Here is a 24,059-nt window from a genome sequence, read left to right as displayed (position 1 = left end):
GCTGATTGGCCCTGTGTTGATCACATGCACCCTCCCAGGAAAAAAAAAAAAAAAATTTCTAGCAATACACACCAAACTGAGCATGTGCAGAGTGGCCCTGTACTATCAGCTGATGTATTGGGGACTGTGGAAGTAGGGGAGGATCAGAGAACACAGGATCAAACAGTGTTTTTACACAGTGCAGAGGGTTAACCCCTTAGGTTCCACAGTGAGTATAACAAGTATGCTTTACTGCATATACAGATTGATTTTACTGTTGTGGTTTTAGTAACACTTTAAACTAGATGCATGTAAAATGCATTTAATTATTTACTAATAAATACATAGATGAATTAACATGTCTAATATATCTGCCTGGAGTTCAGCTTTAAATGTAGCTGTTCTTAAGTTGTATTTAGTGATATTGCCAGGTTAAGGGCACAGCAAACTGCCTCAGCAGGGTCAGTGAAATGTAAGAAAAGAGGATAGAACATATTCAAATGATGTTTACAGATAATTTAAGGATTTCCAGACCTCTATCAGCAGAGAGTTATGTTGTGTAAGGGGAGTGAGAAGATACAGAATGTACTGGGATTATGGAAATTTTCGAGACACCTGATTAGTATCAGTGGACTTTCCTTTTATTAAGTATATTATTTAACTTGTAAAAAATATATTATATGTGCAGCTTTCTTGTCTTGGAGAAACCACAGAACATAATATAACAAATCCATCCCTGCCACCTTGCAAGAATATCTACTTACCACACATGTCTCTACTGGCTAAAACCAAAATGAGGATTGGTAAGTATAAGCAGAGCAGCTAGCTTGCGTTCCCTGAATCTGTGCTTTGCCTTCATTGTTCTTTTATTAAGTATTTTATATCATTTACAAAGCACATTGTTGACTTCATATAAAATAGATATAATTGTCTTGGCATCATATTGATTATGAGATGGGCTTCTCTGTACTCTTGTAGATCCATGTGCTGATTTTATTCAGACATTGTCAGTAAAACCTGTATAGTAATTGTGTGGGGCAGTAGAAAGAGCAAAGAAAGACACACGCGACCAATTATCTGTCTAGTGTGTCCATTTTTTTTGGCTATTTTTTCTCTTTTTTGCATTTCTGAAAAGTATTGGAGGCTGAAGGTTTGTTATCATTCATGTCCCTTTAATGTGAAGTTAGGAATTCGGTATGATTCCATTCTACAATTTGCAAATATTCTTCATCTCTTTTTTGCTAACCCTAGGCTGTAGGATTGCACATCATTTATCTTAAAAAGTCTGAGCATGTAGAATTGCAGCAGGAGATATGGATTGTTTTAGTTTGAGTTAAAAGTATTTAAAAGCAAATCTTTTTTTTTCCTAGGGTAGGAAACAATTAAACACCTGTCAGGCTTTATTTGCCATTTGTGTTTCATCGGAGATTGAACATCAGTTAATTTCCTGTCCTGAAGACTTAACAGGAATTTGAGACAAAATCTTTCCAAATGTAGACTAAAATGCCTTCTTAGACAATTATCACCAGAACGCATCCATTGCTGTTCTGGTGGCTGCTCAGAAATTTGGATTTTCCCTCGCTTTCAGTGACAGTGGTCACCAGGACAAATAGAGAAGTTGAATCCCCTTATTGGTGAAACAAACTGACAAAAAACTGGCACACAGTATGTTATATGTTCTAAATTCTCACCATTCTATCCAAAACTAAAAAAAAATTTTGGCTTTAGGTTTACCTTAAATAATTTTTTTTACTGTCACCAGGTCAAAATACTGTTTATTTTCTTAATAAGGAATATCATTAGTTGGTTAAAGTAATTGTAAAGTTGTGTTTCTTTTTAGTTACTTAAATGCTCTGTTGCAGTGGATTTGCACAGAGCAGCCCAGATCCTCCTCTTCTCGTGTCCCTCTTCGGTGCTCTGGCCCCTCCCTACTGTTGAGAGCCCCCAAAGCAAGCAGGGGGCGGGCCGTGGCCCGGCCCGCCCCTTTCTCTCCTCATTGGCTGACTGTCTTTGATTGACCTCAGCGGGAGCCAATGGCACTGCGCTGCTGTGTTAGCCAATGAGGAGGAGAGTCCCGGGCAGCCGAGACAATCCTACAACATTGCTGGATCTAAATGGGGCTCAGGTAAGTACTAGGGGGGCTGCTGCACACAAACCATAGAATGCATTAAGATGAAAAACTTTCTGCCTTTACAATCACTTTAATTGGTATGTTGAATCACTATCCTGGTCATGTTTAGTAAAGGGCAATGTCCCCAAATCATAGCTTATAGCAGTTAGTCCATTTCAACTGAACTTTTTTTGTAATGCTGAATATGTTTCTCCACTTATCCAAGGAGCTTTCTTGGTTCTTCTTTGGTTTCTTAGAAGTGAGGAAGTTGCTTGGATAAGTTGTGAAATGTCTTCAACAAGTGAAGTTGAATGTGACTACTTCTAACTCTACTATGACCGGGATAAATGAGAGCTTTAATGAACACCTGCTCTAAACACTGTCGCATACCTGTTCATGGTCCCCAATGCAGCACCCAAAACCGTTTGCCATGGTATCCAGTATTCCCCTAAGATTTGTATGGTTTACATGTTCACTTATCTTCCTCTACTACATCTCAGGTCCCCTGTTTTTAGTTTAGAATGAATGTGCCCCTCAAGAATGGAAAGATTTTGTATAATGTGATGGTTACAGTCCCATCACAATTACTGCAAAGTGTTCACCATGAGATGATTACAAAAGTACAACAACATTTTGAATCTGGAATTTCCAGCAAAAACCTAAATACAGACTTTCAAAGGATTTGTGATTTTGTCTAGCCAGTCTTATTCACCTCTTCCATACTATACATCAAGGAAGATCAATCTTCATTTTCAGTGATTTCTTGGTTCAAATATTAATGGAGGTGGGCTTGTTTCATCATTCATATCCCTCTGTCAGGACCATCCCTTTTGATACTAGAGACCACTTAATCTTTCATCACAACCTTAGTCAGGTGAGATAGATATATATATATATATATATATAACTTTCATAGTACCTTCCAGACAAAATTTTATGCGTATATTTTACAAAAATAATATCTTCATTACAAAAAAATACAACAGATAAAAGCATAGGATTCATTTACTTAAAATCATCATAAAATATGACCATTCTTAAACACTGAGTACAATAGACTTTCGTGTATGCAACCGTCCCGCATGAGGCAAGAAGGATCAACAAATGTCACAATTACTTAATTGGAAGTCTGCGCTTAGGAAAGTAATCACAAGGGCTGCAGCCTCCCCTTAATTAATTCCTAAATAGGAGTTAATTGGAAGTATATAAAGGAGCGATCTGGGGAATTGGCGCTGCCCTATAAACAGTGTATATTACTTAAAAATCAAGAAATAAAAATAAATAAGTGACAAAAAGTGCGTGTAAGAGGAAAGGGCTTGATGTGTGTCCCTTAGGTGAATATACCCCTACGCATGTGCAAAAATACAGAAATAAATAAAGTTTAAGTGTTTGGTGAAAAATATATATAGTATATGACCCTTTAAAGGTGAGCGTGCGATTCCTCTGTGTTGTGTATGTGAATGATCCAATGAGTGGGTTGGGTTTACACTTGCCCAACCTCCATTATAAATCTTTACATTTGCAACAAACCAAAAATAAAAATTTTTTAAATAGTGTGTAGCCTCCTCTTGAAATTATTGGGGTCCGTGAAGAAGCACACTATTTGGGGGCTACCAACATCCGTATAAGGTTACCACATATCCCCAATTTGTATAGTGACTGAAGTGCACTGTGTGTAAAAAAGAGAAAAAGTGCTAAGACTCTATATTACAGTATATTAGACTTCCCCATAATTCATATATAAAAATAGGAATCCAAACATCAGTTAAATTAAAAACAGCGTATATGAATGCAGCATCTGTAAAAAAGTCCCTGTGATGGACCCAGGCAAAAGTAAAATGTCTTATTTGCAGAGACAGGAATATTAAGAACACCAGGATCGGTTGACATGCAGTTAAAAATGCCCAAGGGGTAATAAGAGGTGACTTCCGTGCATGTAGAAGCTGGTGACTCCAAGTGCTCCCCCCCGGTGCTCCCCCACTCACCAGAATCCGTCACCCCCTAGGGGGTACTAGGCAGAAGAGTGGGTGTCTTTGGGTAGCTGCCTCTGATGGATGTCTCTCTTAGCCTTCACTGCTCCGTGAGGTTGCTCCGTTGATCCGGTTATAAGGGTCCCCTTATAATGATCCAGGCCCGGGTACCTCCACTATTATCCACCTCCGTACTGCTAGATCCTCCTTTAAATGCCACAGGCATTTAGAGGAGGATCTAGCAGTACGGAGGTGGATAATAGTGGAGGTACCCGGGCCTGGATCATTATAAGGGGACCCTTATAACCGGATCAACGGAGCAACCTCACGGAGCAGTGAAGGCTAAGAGAGACATCCATCAGAGGCAGCTATATATATATATATATATATATATATATATATATATATATATATATATATATATATATATATATATATATATATATATATATATATATATATATATATTGCGAGAGAGAGACTGCATATCTAACTTTTAAAATGTTAATGTAGTTTTCAAAACCTCTGCAGCCCCCACCCTCCATCTCCATGACCTCTTCATCATAGCAGGTCATTAAACCTATCTTAAAATACTCACTACCTGTCTTGCCCATGGGCAGGCAATGTTTACAGCCTCTGGCATAGTCTAAAGTGTGTACCCTGCAGCCAAGCCTCCTATCCTTACATATCATGGTTTATGGCATAGATGATATACAGTGAACTTCAGGCTACATTCAACAAATGTTGAATATGGCCATCCTGGTCAGATTTGCTTACCCTCCAGGGATGGCATGCCAACACTATAAAAATAGAATAGAAAATATTAATATAGCTTCATCCTTTTGACCTAGTATTTTCTCAGTTCCAGAGACATCGCTGGATCTTCATTTTGTGATTAGAGTAGAAAGTTAGACTTGTTGCTTTCATCACTGATATTGCCTAAGCTTACAGCAATTATCAACATAATATAGAACCTTTAGTTTGGATAAAAGAATTACCCAGCAGCTGTAATTAAAAATGGTTGCTATTTAATTACCAGTGGTTTGTTTTTACATCAGTAATATAAAATATATGTCATCTGGGCAGACATCCAGTACCAGCTTTTGTTTTGTGCTAGACAGCCGTGTGCTATTCACTGGTCTGAGTTTTCTTTTGTCAATGTCTTATGAGCTTCTTTTCAGTTAAGTTTATTGCAGAGAAGGCCAGACTAGGCTGAAACTATAAATAATCTTTATGGCTGCTTGTTTAATCTGTTTTATTACAATTCTTACATTTAAAGAAGACCACTGAGCAATCTAAACAGACCATGTAATGTGCAATTTCAGATAAACAGCCCGTTCCATTAAAAAAAAAAAAAAAACACCTGCCATTTATGATATTTTCCTGGCTGTAACAGTCATACGCATTTAGAAAAACCACTCTTTTTTGGCATGTCAATGGTAGGGGAGAGCACAGAAAGCACGCCTTGCGCTAAATCTCTTTAATCTTAAAGGGTCACTGTCATGAAGCAAATCACTTATGTCACTAGGCTTTAATGCTGTAACTTGTGTGCTGCAAATGAATCATATAATGGCTCCTTCAGTGAAAGCTTGGATACAGAGTAGTTTTGCCTTGTAACAGAAACCCTTTCAAATTTGCTGAACTACAAGGTGCCTAATTTTCACGTAAAGAGTATGTAAAGGCGCAAACTTTTTTTCTAGTTTTGGATGGAGTGAGGAAAGGTCAAGTTTATTTGTAAATATTGTCAGCAGGATAGAAAGTGATGGAAAATCGAAAAGGTTGGTGTTGTCACTTGACCAGGAGGTGAAAGTAACTCTTCCAATGAAACACCATTTCAGCTAACAAATATCTAAGAGGGGATTTCTGTTTTTTAACAACTATGATGTACATTGTCAATGGCTCACTACTCGCTAGCATTCAGAAAAATGTTACCTTTGCTTCCTAGTGTATCACAACGAAAATAACTTCATGCAATGTTGTATTTTCCTCTCCTGTCCCATTAGGGAGATTTTCCTTTACCTCCTGTCCTGCAGATAGCAGCAGCAAATGAGAGGAAATTTCTTCAAAGAGATAATTTCACTCTAAGGCTAGGTTCACACTATTTCAGGTGGCTGCGGGCATGGGAATCACACCTGTTCCCGCACCTGCAACTACCTAACTTAAAAACTCACAGGGCTGTCATTCATTCTGAATGGCACCCCCGTGCATCTAAAAACGCAGTGCGTTTGCGGGTGCAGGTACTGCTAGGAAATCCCATGGTGCAAAAGCACCAATGTGATTTCCCCTGCTGCTGCATTTTAAGAAAGGTGCAGGAACCTTTTTCCTGCATGAAACGCAGGCATATCTGCCCATTCAAATGAATAGGCTGCTGTGCCCGCACAAACCCAGCTTGCAGTTGCAGAACAAATATCTCCATTGGGATATTTTCCCTCATTTATTGTTCTGGTAACTTTTCTAAAATGTGAGTTGTTTTCCATTCCTTTATGTATATGCATAAAAAATTTGGCAACACATACAGTGTAACTTTCCAGTGTAACTAAGTTCTCTGGGATTTATCCCTGCTTACTAAACAATTAACATATTCCTAGTGCTAGCTCCTCATTGCTATCATGGAGCAGAATTCCCCAACAGCATTTACTGTATGAACTGCTGTCTGTATTGAGAATGAAAGATATGCAACAGCATGCACCTCTCTATGATACAAAGGTCACACTTTTAACTGGGATGTGTTTTGTGGTATGATATCCTAAAGCTGTCTATTAACGGCACTGATTCATGTTTTCTTCAGGACGAGTGTTGACTCTCCAAGCGTGTTCTCCGTCTGAATCATCTATTAACCTGTCTGAGTTGTTGCCATGTTTGAATCTATACAAAACAGCTTTACAAGTGTGTAGAGAGGCCTCGTTTCGAGAATATGACTTGGAAGCAGAATTGCTTTTCCTAAAAGGTATACATCTTGGGATTTTACGTGGGAATACAAACTAAATACAGCAACACCTAACTTGTATTTATCATTCACTTTAGAACAAGCCAACAGACTAATATAAATGTTGTTACTAACTTTTTCATTAAATTGTGTTAGGGATAAGTAAGGGCTCATATATACCTTTTTTTTGCTTCTCATTTATTTTCTTCACTCATCAGAAGCATCTCAGTGCAGCTCAGAGGCAGCTCAAAGCAACATCTTGACCAACTGAAAACAAGTCAAAGCAACTCAAAGCAACCAAAAGCATAGTGTATTTGGCACACTTCTGAGTCTGACAACTGTGTATATGATCTTTGAGAATCATTGTACCATATTCTAATTCTAATACTCTTCACCATGTTAAATGTGTTCCACCTATATAGCATTATTTCTTTATGATGGCAGGTCATATGCTATGTCAAAGTGACTTAAAGTAGAACTATAGGCAAAACTTTTCTTTTTCATTGTGAATAAAGCAAGTGAGGGTTATAACCCCTGTCAGATTTTTTTTCACCATCTGGTTTTGACAGGTACCCACTCCCACTTCAGAGTAAGATCGCCATTGGAGATCTACAAAATTTCCAGCCCCTCCTTCTTCCCCCTGCTGCCTTCTGGGAAACACGCAGGTCTCAGAAGATGGTGGGACCATTCAGAAAGTGCAGCAGTAGTACATCGGCTGTGAGGCCTGAAGGCTTCACTACCAGTTTGCCTTACTTACAATGCTGGCACCTGCACCCAAGCCGATTGATGAATCGGCTCAGGGTGCCGACATGGCAGACTCCCTGGACAGGTAAGTGTCCTTATATTAAAAGTCAGCAGCTACAGTATTTGTAGCTGCTGCCTTTTTTTATTTTTTTTTACAGACTGGAGCTCCTCTTTAAGCAGCACTGTCACCTATTTCCTAGCAATAGTCAGATTAAGGGGTAAACACTACTTTATTAAAATGTAAGTAAGGTAAGGTGAAAGTTTTGCCAACATCAGCCAGTTGTTAGTTTCCATTTTAAACCCCTATGAATTAAATCTGCGCAAATCCCTTTCAAGATGGCACCTAGTTTTGTTTTGATAGCATACTAATATGTGCCTTTTCTAAAACTAAACAAACTGAAACTTCTTTAATCAAATGTATTTAAAAAAATGTCTTTCCTTTTCCATTCACTATGTTTTTATTACTTTTGATGTTGTTGGAATACAGTCTTTTTTACTTTAACTTAATTTTAGGTAAGACCGAGCACCTGATGTTTCTCCTTGGAGACCATGAAAAATCCAGAGCCATCAAATCGTTTTCTGAGGCTATAAATGTGAGCAGTAATTATGATCATAACTTTAGGTAAGGAAAATACAGGGTTTTGTTAGGTTGAATGACACGTTTTGGGCTATGCTGATAAGTGTATGCTTTCGTTGTGTAGACAGAAATTATTTTCTGAGAATTATCAGGTCTGAAATTATTTTTGATAACAGTTTTCAGTGAATTTTATGAAATATATAATCACTGCTAAGCTAATAGGAAATTGTTCATCTTCAGTGAATTGTTAACTGCAGATACTTGCAATCCTATATTGCAATATTTACAACTACTTATAACAATATGAATAGCATAACCTATTTTCTAGTCATTTTTAGTTATAATTTTGTATACAAACTTTAATGCTTCTTATTTATATCTCTCATAGCCTAATAAGAAAAGCTTATTTGGAAATAGCTCTAATATATATTCACATGTCCAATCTGGATACAAACAAAAATACTATAACTCTTCGAACCACAAAAACACCAGAAACTCCAACATCGAAAGGAAAGGTAATTCTTGAATATAATATATGTTATCATTATTAGTTGTGGTTATAGTATTTTACTTTAAGATCTCTGCTGTGAATTATTTGGCTAGAATAAACATGGAGTTAGGAATGTTCTTAACTGGCAGGATATATGCTATCGATAAATAATGCTGATACAGTGGGGACATAAAGTATTCAGACCCTCTTAAATTTTTCACTCTTTGTTAAATTGCGGCCATTTGCTAAAATCATTTAAGTTCATTTTTTTTCCTCATTAATGTACACACAGCACCCCATATTAACAGAAAAACACAGAATTGTTGACATTTTTACAGATTTATTAAAAAAGAAAAACTGAAATATCACATGGTCCTAAGTATTCAGACCCTTTGCTGTGACACTCATTTAACTCAGGTGCTGTCCATTTCTTCTGATCATCCTTGAGATGGTTCTACACCTTCATTTGAGTCCAGCTGTGTTTGATTATACTGATTGGACTTGATTAGGAAAGCCACACACCTGTCTATATAAGACCTTACAGCTCACAGTGCATGTCAGAGCAAATCATGAGGTCAAGGGAACTGCCTGAAGAGCTCAGAGACAGAATTATGGCAAGGCACAGATCTGGCCAAGGTTACAAAAAAATTTCTGCTGCACTTAAGATTCCTAAGAGCACAGTGGCCTCCATAATCCTTAAATAGAAGATGTTTGGGACGACCAGAACCCTTCCTAGAGCTGGCCGTCCGGCCAAACTGAGCTATCGGGGGAGAAGAGCCTTGGTGAGAGAGGTAAAGAAGAACCCAAAGATCACTGTGGCTGAGCTCCAGAGATGCAGTCGGGAGATGGGAGAAAGATGTAGAAAGTCAACCATCACTGCAGCCCTCCACCAGTCGGGGCTTTATGGCAGAGTGGCCTCTCCTCAGTGCAAGACACATGAAAGCCCGCATAGAGTTTGCTAAAAAAACACCTGAAGTACTCCAAGATGGTGAGAAATAAGATTCTCTGGTCTGATGAGACCAAGATAGAACTTTTTGGCCTGAATTCTAAGCGGCATGTGTGGAGAAAACCAGGCACTGCTCATCACCTGTCCAATACAGTCCCAACAGTGAAGCATGATGGGGGCAGCATCATGCTGTGGGGGTGTTTTCCAGCTGCAGGGACAGGACGACTGGTTGCAATCGAGGGAAAGATGAATGTGGCCAAGTATAGGGATATCCTGGACAAAAACCTTCTCCAGAGTGCTCAGGACCTCAGACTGGGCCGAAGGTTTACCTTGATGGACTTGTGTCTTTTTTCAACCTCACCTACTATGTAACTATGTAACAATGACCCTGAGCACACAGCTAAAATAATGAAGGAGTGGCTTCACAACAACTCCGTGACTGTTCTTGAATGGCCCAGCCAGAACCCTGACTTAAACCCAATTGAGCATCTCTGGAGAGACCTAAAAATGGCTGTCCACCAATGTTTACCATCCAACCTGACAGAACTGGAGAGGATCTGCAAGGAGGAATGGCAGAGGATCCCCAAATCCAGGTGTGAAAAACTTGTTGAATCTTTCCCAAAAAGACTCATGGCTGTATTAGATCAAAAGGGTGCATCTACTAAATACTGAGCAAAGGGTCTGAATACTTAGGACTAGAGGTCGACCTATATGGGTTTTTCTCTGGCCGATGCCGATATTTAGAGATCGCGATGGCTGATATAAGATGCCGATTTTTTGGGGCCGATATATTAGGCCGATTTTTTTTTTTCTCTTTTTTTTTTCCCTTCATCTCATAAAATCTAACAGTTAGACCCCTTTCACACTGGGGCGTTTTTCAGGCACTTTTGGGCTAAAAATAGCGCCTGTAAAGTGCCTGTAAAATGGCTCACCTGCAGAATGTGTGAACACTCGAGTGCTTTCACACTGAGGCGATGCGCTGGCAGGATGTTTAAAAAAAGTCCTGCAAGTGGCATCTTTGGAGCGGTGTATACCGCTCCTCCACCACTCCTGCCCATTGAAATGAATGCGCACCGCTGCCGAAGCGCCTGCAAAGCGTTTTGGCAGCAGCGCTTCAGGGGCGCATTTAATCCCTTCCTCAGCCGCTAGCTGGGTTATAAGCGCCCCGCTAGCAGCCGAATAGCGCAGCTAAAATGACGGTAAAGCGCCGCTAAAACTAACAGCGTTTTACCGTCAACTCATGCCCGCTCCAGTGTGAAAGCAGCCTTAAGTAATACAGAAAATTTTTTACATTTAAACATTTATTAAACAAAACAAATCTCCAATCAGTTCACTTGTATGTATAATTTAGATTAAAAAAAAAAAAACAACGATATCTTAAATATTAAATACACAAAAACAGGTAATCAAAACTTTTGGATGAAAAAAAATGGGCTAACTTTACTGCTTATTTTTTTTTTTTTTATTTCATTAATGTATTTTTTTTTTTTTTAAATTGCGTTTGAAAGACTGCTGCGCAAGTACCGTGTGACATAAAATATTGCAACAACCGCTATTTTATTCCCTAGGGTCTCTGCTAAAAAAAATATATATAATGTTTGGGGGTTCTAAGTGATTTTCTAGCAGAAAATACAGGATTTTTACTTGTAAGCAACAAATGTCAGAAAAGATTTAGTCTTTAAATGGTTAAACTGAGAGCTTCTACACGCGGAGTTCAGCTCATTGATAAAAGAACCTGAAAAGATACAATGTATCTTCTTATCAGACTTGGCAGGCTGCCCAGGGAAGAGAGAATCCTCTCCACAGATAACTTTCAGGCAACTTGCATTGACTTCTATTACAGAAGTAATTTGCAAGTCCCGCTGAAGTTATAATCGACTTTTTTATCAGCACAACCGGCCGATGCCGATTAAGTAAAAAAAGCTAAATATCGGCCGATATATCGGTCGACCTCTACTTAGGACCATGTGCTATTTCAGTTTTTCTTTTTTAATAAATCTGCAAAAATGTCAACAATTCTGTGTTTTTCTGTCAATATGGGGTGCTGTGCAATATAACAGAGAGTGAAAAATTTAAGGGGGTCTGAATACTTTCCACTGTATATAGAGATAAAATAATACTCTGTTATGGGTTTAATCAGTAAAACGTTGGATGGATTCTTTATGATTACTGATTCTACTAGCTATCAAAATGATTTTTCAAAACCCCTAAAGCTGTATTCCTTGCAAACCGCTAAATCAGTGTTTTTCAATTCCAGTCCTCAATGCGCCCTAACAGGTCATGTTTTCAGGATTTCCCTCAGATTAAACGGCTGTGGTAACTACTAAGGCAGTGAAACTGATCAAATCATCTGTGCAAAATAATAGCCTGAAAACATGACCTGTTGGGGCACCTTAAGGACTGGATTTGAGAAACACTGCGCTAAATACACGGTTGAAATTCACAGTACATACTGTATATATGTTAAATCTTTTTTTTTGTCAGCTACAAGATATGTATTTCTGTTGATCCAGTGCTGAGATTTACAGTCTTTCCAGCTTTCTAGTAGCACAACAAGGCTGGTGACCTGACACTTTTCCGCTAAAGTTAGTAATACTGATAGCTTACCTACCTGACTGAACAGCAGATGCAGCAGATTGAGGTCCTTTTTCTCCTCCTGTCAGTGTGTTTCATTTCACTATATTTGAATGCAGCACTCCTGTTCTGTGCTATATTAAAGCCAAACCTTTTTTTTTTAAGATTTGGATAGAGCATTAAAGGATTTACACTGCCCATCATTTTTATTTTTTAAGTCCCACTGGGGAGACTTTCCATCACTTCTGTCCAGAGAAGCAACATGAAGTGTTCGCCTCTTAGACAAGTGTACTCTAGCATTTATTATAATAGGAAGATTTTTTCTTGCCTCTTGTTTTGGTGACAACTGTAAAATGTTGGGATTTCCTTCACTTTCTACTTCATGGACTGTGGTCACCAAGACAAATATAAATGGTAATTCTAACAGGAGGGGCACAGATGGCAAAAAAAAAAAAATTGACAGGTGTTGAAATCTTTCCATATACTTCCAGTTCCGGCGCCGCATGGAGTAGCTGTCTCTCACATCAGCTCCCACAGCACGACCCTCAAATCGGCCTGAAGAACCTGCCAGGCCCCCCCACCGCTGCTCGCAGGCCCCCCTGGTGACTCTCTGCCTGCCCGTGGACCGTTTTGTGGAGAAAACCGGAACGTGATCGCAGGTGGCCCTGATGGCCCAGCCACAAATTGAGGCCCCGGTCTCGGCCTTGTCGGACCACTAGGCGGACGTGCTAGACATGGATGTGAGTGGCTGCTCAGCTTCTCCCTCCCCACAACATGCCTCACCCTCCTCACACCAAGGAGACAAAAATACAGAGCGCATAGCTCAGGCAGTGGCAGCACTATTGACCCCCATGATAGCTGCCTCAGTTGAGAAGGCAGTGAATGCAGGGATGAAGCAATTCCAAAAACAACTGGGGGAACACACAACCAGGCTGAATGAGGCTGAACATCGCCTCTCCAATGTGGAAGAAGAATTTTATCATGCACAAGCCACGGAGCAGGCACAGGACAAAACATACCAATATATACTTCAAAAACTGGACGATTTGGAAAATATATCTGAAAGGAGCAATCTACGCTTTGTAGGCATCCCAGAATCCCTCCAAGCATCAGCCCTCACTGAAATTTGCACCAGATGCATCCCAGAAGCATTAGGCCTTCCTGGTCCCTGCACGGTAGAACGGGCCCACCGCATGGGAGCTTTCACAGCCGAACGCAAGACTCCTTGCCCGATCATCGCTAAATACCTAAATTACTCGGACAACACCTCCATATTGCAAAAATTCAGGCTGTCTAGATCCATTCAAATAGACGGAATAAAGGTCCTGATCTTTGCAGACTACTCCATCGAAGTCTCTAAAAAAAGGAAAACTGGCTGCAACTCTCCGTCTCAAGGCCCCTAACGGAGATCAGCTCTCCTTCCAGTATCCTTCTGAAGCGGAGGTCTTCCTGCGTACACTACATGCAGATTCGCACTCCAACTCCTCATTCAGGGCTGCCCCAAATAATCGCCCTCTGGACCAAAGAAGCCCACGGAAGGATTCTCCAAAGGACTCAGATACTCTGGACCTGACCATCGATCTGCTCCTTGTTGATCTGGTAACCGCAAAAAAAAAAAACACTCCATCCAATAATGGCTGCTTGTATGCTCTATTGTAGGTTTTCCCAGGTTGGGCTTCACCTCAATTAACGTTCTCCTCTGATATAGCCTCCAACAAACTGGCAGGCCTTGATACTATGTTTATTATTGTTATCTTTAACCATACTATGTTTTCACTGCATGAAATGACCCTATGGCCTTATTGCATACAGCCATCTCCCTCCCTCATACACAACCCGAGATTGCTGCAAAAGATACCATTAACTTTTTGGGCAAGCCTCCGCTGCATCATTCAGGTCAGTACTGGGAGCAGGCCTATACAGTGAACTCATGCGGGAAAAAAAGAGAAGTTCATTCATTGTTTTGTAACATGTTTATCTCGTGCTTTTTCCCCTACAAACCCTCTCCCACTTCTCTCACCTCTATCCTACACTACCCATCACAAAACCAGACACTCAAGCACCAGTAAACTCTTTTGAGAATCGCATCGTTCTACATTAATATAACAGTTCCTCCCTCCAGGTAAGAACCCTATACAAACTTAACACCAGCCCAAATCCCCCCAAAAATTCTACCCCCATGAAAATCACCTCTTGGAACGTAAAAAGGGCTTAGGTCCCCCAACAAGAGACTTAAAATCCTTTGCCATCTTAAGAGACTTAAAACCGACATTGCCTTACTTCAGGAGACACTTCTATTGTCTCCCGACTTCCATTGCATGAGAAAGCTCCAGGTAGGTACTGTCCTGGGTTCCAACGCAGCTGGGCGCAAAGCAGGGGTTCTCATCTTGATACACAAAAACCTCCCCTGTGAAGTCATGTCTGTAGCCCCTGATGATCAGGGTCGTTTCCTCACTGCACATATCCGGGTAGGAAACAGAGACCTCGTGATATCCAATATCTACACCCCTAATAGCCCTGGCAAACAATTCTTTAGTGAGATCTCAACTAGATTATTAAATGCCCTGAATGTCCCACATATAGTTGGAGGTGACTTCAACACCACACTGCACCCGACGGATGACAGATCATGCCCCTATATCAGCAACTCTTGACAACCCTGACCTATATCCTAACCCCAGAATATGGCGCTTCCTATCCTATCTTCACAACAACTCTGATTTCCAATCATACATGGAGGAAGCGTGGAAAGATTTTTCTACAGCTTCTACAACTCCCCACATGTTGACAACCCAAAGCTTTTTGGGAAGATAGTAAGGCCTTTCTTAGAGGCCGGATCATATCATATGCCACTTCTTACAAAAAACACATTCTAGCAAACTACAAGATGGCTAGCTCCAAACTCCGACTGGCACAATGATCTCTATATACCCTAGACTCAGGTCAGGCAGGGGAACCATCACCAAATTACTTTTGAAGAAAGGAAAAGACCCCCTTGAACCGGGCTCCTACAGACCCATATCACAAAATTCTCTCAAAAATTGTCGCCACTAGACTTGCCAACATCATTCCCTCCCTGATACACCCTGCTCAGTCAGGTTTCATAAAAGGGAGAACAGCCACGTTAAATATCCGCAAAGTAATGATGGTCCTAGAACATACTAAATGTAACCGGGGGGGGGACTTTGCCATCATCACTCTGAATGCGGAGAAAGCCTTCGACAAAGTCAGCTTTCAATGGCTTTCAATGGTCATGGGTCATGTCAAAAATGGGTTTCACTGGCCCTTTTAATCACCTTGTGAACACTATGTACACTTCTCCCGCAGCCAGATTGGTGATGGCTGGCCTTCTCTCTGACAAATTCCGACTCTACAAGGACACAAGACAATGCTGCCCCCTCTCCCCGCTGCTATTCAACCTAGCGTTAGAACCCCTTTCTAGATACCTAACCCAAAAGGCCCCACTACATGGGATCAACATTGGCAAATATGAAATACGCACCTCCCTCTTTGCCGATGAGACAAAAAACAAAAGAAAAGCGCCTCTGAGTGCAAGTATTTAATAAGGAAAACAGCATGTAATCCAAAACTTACATGGAGGTAAGGGGTAACAAGCTCCGGGGAGGTAAGGGCTCCTGGATCAGTCCACAATGTTGCTGAGTGTCCTGTACAGTCGGAGTCTTCAGCTGGGATGACCGCAATCACCTGCAGGGAAGCCGGCTGGTCGTCTCACTGGCTGGAGTAGATGGAAGTGTTCTGCTCTGAAGGGACGCCCGCTGGCATGTGACGTCTCCAGAGTATAGGGGAAAGAACAACGCATTTCAGAGCATGCGCGAGACTCACAGTGAGCATGCGCGCTCCTTTGTCAAGTGTATAGCGAGAGGAAGGGAAAGAAATTTAAATGCTCTGCATTAGGAAAAAACGACAGCTAGCCAATAGGGTAATCCAAATGTTTTGGCGAGCTGGCAAGCCACTCTATAAGGATGATATGTGGATCATTTTCATTAATAAATATTATTAATAAAAAATAATAATAATTTATAATAAATGTGTCTTAAGAGTATAAAAATTCATATACAATTTATATATATCATAAATTAATATATATCATAAATTAATGTGGATGGCCAAAAATAATAAAAAAAAAAAAAAGGCAAGAAACATATGCTCATTTATAATGAGAGCTAAACCAGTATCAATATATGCGATATAAATATATGCAAGATGTCATATGCAAAAATGATTAGAGATACAATCGTAAAAATAGATAAGACCAGACACGATATAACTGTTCTAAATTACTACCCATCGAATAATGATCAAAAATTGTAAACCAATTGTAAAGAATAATGATACTAATTGGTATAAAGAATTAAAATAAGGAGAACATGGTGAGAAAAAATATATATAAAAAAAAATGTATATATAATATATATATATATATATATATATACACACACATACACACATTTATGTGTGGGGCCTACACTTATGGAAGAGAATAATAATATACATATAATAAACATGAAGAATGTGAATACTAAAGGAACTAAAAATAAAAACGAAATATAGATAAAAATAGTAATAATAATAGTAATGGATTGTTCCTTAATAATATATATGGCCAAAATGTATATAGGTTATGCACTGAATTTAAGAGGAATGTAATAATAGGATTTTTAAATACAGCTTACCTGTAAAATCCTTTTCTTGAGAGTACATCACGGGACACAGAGTATTCATTACATAGTGGGTTAGATTCCTCCCCTATATAACCCCTACCATACGGGGAGGACCTCAGTTTTGTAGCAAAGCAATAGGTAACCACGTAAAACCCATAGAAGGGCGGGAGCTCTGTGTCCCGTGATGTACTCTCAAGAAAAGGATTTTACAGGTAAGCTGTATTTAAAAATCCTAATTTCTTGATCATACATCACGGGACACAGAGTATTCATTACATAGTGGGATGTCCCAAAGCAATGCTCATTTGAGGGGAGGGAGACACAGATCAGAAAATATAGACCGCAAACGGACCAGAGGAACTAAACTGCAGCCTGCAGTACACTGCGCCCGAAGGCGGTATCCTCTTGCCCTCTTACATCCACCTGATAGAATCTGGTGAATGTATGGACTGAAGACCAAGTCGCAGCCTTACAGATCTGAGCCATGGAGGCCTTGTGATTCTCTGCCCGAGAAGCACTAACAGCCCTAGTTGAGTGAGCTTTCACATGAAAAGGAGGAGTCTTCCTCTTTATATCATAAGCCTGAAAAATAACCTGTCTAATCCATCTAGAAAGAGTGGATTTCGACGCTGCTTGGCCTTTCTTATGGCCATCTGGCAGAATAAACAAACAATCAGTTTTCCGTATCTGAGCGGTTGCCTGCAGATAGACACTGACTGCTCTAACCACATCAAGAGTGTGCAAAGATTCTTCCTCCGTGGACTGTGGATCTGAAAAAAAGGATGGTAGGTCTACATCTTGATTCAAATGGAATCCCGAAACCACCTTAGGTAAGAAGGAACAATTAGGACGCATAACAATCCTGTCCTTGTGAATAATTAAATATGGCTCTTTACAAGAAAAAGCTGTCAATTCTGATTCTCTCCTAGCAGAGGATATGGCTATCAAGAAGACTTTTTTAGTCAAAAGCGCTAAAGGAGCCAGGTGCAGTGGCTTTAAAGGGTTGTCCCTGTAAAGCCGACAACACCAAATTCAAATCCCATGGGCATACTGGAGGTTTAACTGGCGGATTCAACCGCAGTGCCCCTGAATAAAGGCCCAGACCAGGGAATGTGAAGCAATTGGCTTCTGAAAAAATACAGACAAAGCCGAAATTTGGACTTTGATAGTGCTCAAAGCCAATCTCATTTCTAGGCCTGACTGAAGAAAGGTCAAGATTCTGTTAATCATATACCTTCTAGGATGCCATCCCCTGGGTTCACACCAGGAAACATATGCCTTCCAGATTTTGTAGTAAATAAGCCTGGAGGCCGGGTTTCTGGCATTCACCAGAGTGGAAAGGACTGACTCCGAGAGCCCACGATCTTTTAAAATGTGGGTTTCAGCAGCCAATCCTTCAAATTTAGACTTTGTAAAGCAGGGTGGCAAATCGGACCCTGTGTGAGCAGATCTGGCCGGAATGGGAGGACCCAAGGCCTGCTCACTGCCATCTTTACGATCTCTGCATACCAAGGTAATCTGGGCCAAGCTGGGGCTACTAAAAGGGCCGACTTTGCTTCCCTTTTGACCCTTCCCAGAAAGAAGTGGGTTCGGAGGGAAGGCATACATTAGATTGTACTGATCCCATGGGATTGTCAGAGCATCTGACCCCTGAGCAAGTACATCCCTTGTTCTGGACACAAATTTGTCCAGCTTCCTGTTGAAACTGAACGCGAATAGATCCACATCTGGTGTTCCCCACCTTTGACATATGGTTTGGAATATGTCGGGGTGTAGGGACCATTCTCCTGGGCATAATTGCTGGCGGCTTAAGAAATCCGCTTGCCAATTTTCCACTCCTGGGATGAATACCGCAGACAGGCAGGGAACATGGCTTTCTGCCTATGCAAGAATGCGATTCACCTCCCTTTGGGCATCCAGACTTCTGGTGCCTACCTTGGTGATTGATGTAAGCCACAGCCGTGGCTCTCAGTTGCAGACCATCTTCCCTGCGTGCATGTTTCTTCCAGAACTGCTCCCCAGCCTGTCAGACTGGCATCTGTGGTTACGATCTTCCCTTGTAGTGGAAGAAAGGCTTTGCCTTTCAAAAGATTTTTGATTCGTAACCACCAATTGAGGCTTTTGCGTATCCTTGGGGATAGGCACATCGGAAGATCCAAGGCATGAGTCTTTTTGTTCCAAGCCGCGAGAATGCTTCTCTGCAGGGGCCTTGAGTGAAACTGGGCAAATGGAACAGCCTCGAAAGTGGCAACCATCTTTCCTAATGCCCCGTACACACGGTCGGACTTTGTTCGGACATTCCGACAACAAAATCCTAGGATTTTTTCCGACGGATGTTGGCTCAAACTTGTCTTGCATACACACGGTCACACAAAGTTGTCGGAAAATCCGATCGTTCTATACGCGGTGACGTAAAACACGTACGTCGGGACTATAAACGGGGCAGTGGCCAATAGCTTTCATCTCTTTATTTATTCTGAGCATGCGTGGCACTTTGTCCGTCGGATTTGTGTACACACGATAGGAATTTCCGACAACGGATTTTGTTGTCGGAAAATTTTATCTCCTGCTCTCCAACTTTGTGTGTCGGAAAATCCGATGGAAAATGTCCGATGGAGCCCACACACGGTCGGAATTTCCGACAACACGCTCCGATCGGACATTTTCCATCGGAAAATCCGACCGTGTGTACGGGGCATAACAGTCTTATACATAGCCGAATGGATGGACTCTTTTTGCTTAATACTAAGCGGACTAGAGCTCTTACGGCCTTGACCTTTGGCTCTGGTAGAAACACCCTGCCTTGAGCGGTGTCTATGATTATGCCTAGATACTCCAACCTTGTTGAAGGTTGCAAAGAAGACTTTTCTAGGTTGATTATCCAGCCTAGTCTTTCCAAATGTCTTACTGTCTTGAAGACAGCGCGGTTCAGGTGTGCCACCGATTGCTCTATGAGTAGCAAATCGTCTATATAAGCTACCACAGTTATGCCCTGAGCTCTTAGATTTGCTAAGAGAGGGTCTAGAATTTTTGTAAAAATTTCGAGGAGCTGTAGCGAGACCGAAAAGAAGGGCCACAAACTAGAAATGGCGCTGGTCTACCGTGAACCTTAGATATTTTTGGTGAGCGGGAAAAATAGGCACATGAAGATATGCATCCTTGATATCTATTGATGCCATAAATTCTACCCCCTGCAGGGTGGAGACCACCGAACGAATTGACTGCATTCAGAAGGATCGAATATATAGAAACTGATTCAGATCCTTTAGCTCTAGGATGGGTCTGACATCTCCATTTGGCTTTGGAACGGTGAAGAGATTCGAGTAGAACCCTGAACCCTGATCTTTGGGGTTCATTTCTACTATCACTCCCTGGGATAGTAAGCGATCTAAGGCCAGTAGCAGCAGTTCTCGCTTTACTGGATCTTTGGGAACTCTTGACCTTAGGAAACGAGCTGGTGGAAGATCTAGGAACTATATTTTGTAACCTAGAGATACTGAAGAGACCACCCACTTGTCTTGAACCTCTTCCCGCCAGGCTCATGAAAACTGTAGGAGCCTTCCCCCCACTTGGCCGAGTGGGGGCGCCCCTTCACAGGGATGTTTTGGGGCTCTGCTTGGCAGGCTTTCGTCCCCAAGCCTTTTTCTGCCCTTGGGTGTGACCCTGGGCCTTTCCTGTGAAAGTAGATTGGGAAGGCCGTCGCCACTGCTTAGAGCCTGATGTTCCAGGGGAAAGAGACCGTTTGAATGGTGGACGTTTACTCCTCTTAACTGGTAGAAGTGTAGATTTACCACCTGTAATTCTTGTGACAGCACATGTTTTACGTGACCAACCACCTTAGACACTGGTAAAAAAACTGAGGTCCCCCCCGTATGGGAGGGGTTATATAGGGGAGGAATTCTCCTTAATTGGGGTTAACCAGTGTCCAATCAGCGATGGTGCCTATCTAACCCACTATGTAATGAATACTCTGTGTCCCGTGATGTATGATCAAGAAATGAGGTAGATGATTGATTTGATGACAATTTATGTTTGTGTGTCCATATGCATGCACACACACACGCACACGGTACACACTCATATGACACAAAAGACAATTGAAATACGAGAATAAAAAAGGGGGAGATATGGTATTTTATCAGAAATGGCACAATTCTAAGGAACGTGAACGGGGAGTCAGTGGCATATACATACATACATACATATATATATATATATATATATCTATATATACATACACACACATATGAACACATGTACATATATATATATATATATACACACTGGAATGCATGTAAACACTATATTATAGTATAGTGCTAACTTCTAGTTCTTCATTCAACCCATTGGGCGCAAGAGTATCCAAAATATAAATCCAAAAAGTTTCACGTTCACATAACCTCGAAAAACATTCAGCTTCAGAAAGGTTTCTAGGTATAGATTCTATAATCCACACCTGTAGGCCTGCGGTATATAGATTATGGTGCTCTAAAAAGTGGCGAGGGACACGGTTGGTCACAACCTACCTCCACAAAGCGACGATGTTTGCCGAAATGTCTCAGTGGGCGGATGATGCGACCAACATACACTATATTATAGTATAGTGCTAACTTCTAGTTCTTCATTCAACCCATTGGGCGCAAGAGTATCCAAATTATAAATCCAAAAAGTTTCACGTTCACATAACCTCAAAAAACATTCAGCTTCAGAAAGGTTTCTAGGTATGGAATTTTATAATCCACACCTGTAGGCCTGCGGTATATAGATTATGGTGCTCTAAAAAGTGGCGAGGTACACGGTTGGTCACAACCCACCTCCACAAAGCGACGATGTTTGCCGAAATATCTCAGTGGGCGGATGATGCGACCAACATACAAAAGCTTACAAGGACATGTCAGACAATAAACGACACAGTCGGTGGATCAGTTATAAAATTTATCTAGGTGATATGTCTTGTCCTTGTGCTGAAAACTATGTTGCCAATGATGTTCTCATCTTCTTAGCGAACCCCTCCTCTGACATGTCTACTATTAAAACAATATTTGATAAATTTAAACTTTGCTCAGGTCTCCGCATTAACTATAATAAAAGTGAAATCCTTCCCATAGGCACCCTCTAAAACCCCCCCCCCCTGGGCCTCACATTTGCCTTTCACGGTAGCCAAATCACACATAACCTACCTAGGCACCAAAATAGGGAAGCTACTATCTTCTATATACCACCTCAATTACCCCCCTCTAATCACAAAGATATCCCAAGAGTTGGGTAACTGGATGGAACTGCCTCTCTCATTCCTGGGAAGATGTCACCTAGTGAAAATGGTCAGTTTTACACGCCTGTTGTACCCGCTTCAAACAACCCCACTGCTCCTGAAACATAAGGATATTAAAATGTTAAACAAAGCTATCACTAAATTTATCTGGCAAAACAAATGACCACGCATTGCTTTTGCAAAATTATATCTTCCCAGGCGCGAAAGGGGTATTAGTCTTCACAATGTCCGAACATAAAACTTAGCATGTCTTCTCCGGATAAGCCTAGACTGGATATCACAATCCTCCCACTATTCAAACTACCCCATTGAATCACTAATGGCCCACCTTTTCTTCTTGGTTGCCCTTCTTCACTGCAAGTGGAAATCTACCCCCTCAACTATACAACATAACCTCCTCTTACGGGTCACTGCCATTTGCTGGATAGAAGGAAGAAAAAGCCTGAAGCTCTCCCCCTTCATATCCAGGCACGTTCCAATCCAGGGCAACCCAAACTTCCCATCAGGGATGGAGCACAAACCATTAATTTCATTTTCAAATCATTTAGCAACAAAAAGGCCTCACCAAATTCTCTACACTATGTGACGTGGAAACGGGACGACCCCACGCCTTCTCAGTTATTGCTGAAACATTCTCCCTTCCCCAGTCCCATGCTTTCCACTATGGGCAATGTGTCAGCTTCATTCGCAACTCATGCAGAGAGGAGCGCAAAAGATTCAGTGCGACTATCACAGATCATCTGCTTCAAGAAGGCTCCTATATCATCTCTGACATCTACAAACCTCTCCTGCAAAAGACCACTCCTATGATAGCATCCTCATCAGCAGCAAATTGGGGCATAGACTTCACTGATACAGATATAGTAGCTAAACTTCTATAGGGCTACAACAAAATCCTACAACTGATCCCCAACAAATCTTGGAGAGAAACTCAATTGAAAATCCTTCACCGTACCTATATACCTTTCCTCTGGGAAAAGACCAACCAGGGCTCTGCCATCTTCCCCTATGCCATCAAGCCAGACCTTCCTTAACTCACCATTTTTGGGCATGAAACTACATCCCTAACCTTTGGGATCAAGTCATATCTTTCATATATTGTATAACACTGCTGAAATTACCAAAAGATCCCCTGCTTCTCATTTTTGGGCACTGGGACAAACCGCTATTAACATGGTCCCCCAACGCCTACCCACCTCACCAAAACTGGATCCCGATATGTTTCCTAGTCGTTCGAAGATCCATCTTAAAAAATTGGACTTCCCCCTGCTGTCCAAAGATCTCGCAGGTCAAAAGGGAGCTCTTGCACCTACTACACATAGACAAGCTCAACACCGGCCTTAAACACGAAGCCTCCAGCAAACTTCTTTACTCCAGATGACAGGCTTTCATGGAATCAACACTTTCTCAAGAGGAACTCGAAAACTTTGAAACTTCATTCTCACACTATGAGGCTATCCCTATACCTGCTGGGATAGAGGACACCTCCAACAACTATCTCACAAATGGAAGGACTTGAAACCCCCCCCTCCCACGCCACTAAAACATGATCACCCTTCTTCCTCACCAGTATCCCAATCATCGGCACCCCAATCAAGAGCAACCAACTCATGACTTCAGTCACAGTCCTAGTGTCTTTCTACGGTATAGTGGTGTCTCCCCTCTCCCCCCTTCCCTTCTTATTTCTTCCCCTCTTCTCTTCCACCTTGTAGTTTTAGGGACCCTCTAAAGATGGTCCATCCAGTTATCTCTGCACGAAAGTTCTTCTTATATGATGTTGTTCATTATC

At 41.2% G+C, this 24,059-nt stretch overlaps 1 protein-coding gene across 3 annotated transcripts in view; it reads left to right on the top strand.

The window, feature by feature from the left end:
* CFAP54 (cilia and flagella associated protein 54) overlaps positions 1-24,059 on the top strand; it is a 545,361-nt gene that overhangs the window by 438,196 nt on the left and 83,106 nt on the right. For all 3 annotated transcript variants that reach the window (XM_073620268.1, XM_073620266.1, XM_073620265.1), the window contains exons 57-60: positions 668-782; positions 6,848-7,006; positions 8,243-8,351; positions 8,695-8,821. In XM_073620268.1, the coding sequence (XP_073476369.1) occupies positions 668-782; positions 6,848-7,006; positions 8,243-8,351; positions 8,695-8,821 (510 nt within the window). The remainder of the gene's footprint in view (positions 1-667; positions 783-6,847; positions 7,007-8,242; positions 8,352-8,694; positions 8,822-24,059) is intronic.

This window comes from Aquarana catesbeiana, linkage group LG03, assembly GCF_042186555.1.
Source record: "Aquarana catesbeiana isolate 2022-GZ linkage group LG03, ASM4218655v1, whole genome shotgun sequence".
NCBI lineage: Eukaryota > Metazoa > Chordata > Amphibia > Anura > Ranidae > Aquarana > Aquarana catesbeiana.
The sequence above is the reverse complement of the archived record's forward strand: the minus strand, read 5'-3'. Positions and strand labels throughout refer to the sequence as shown.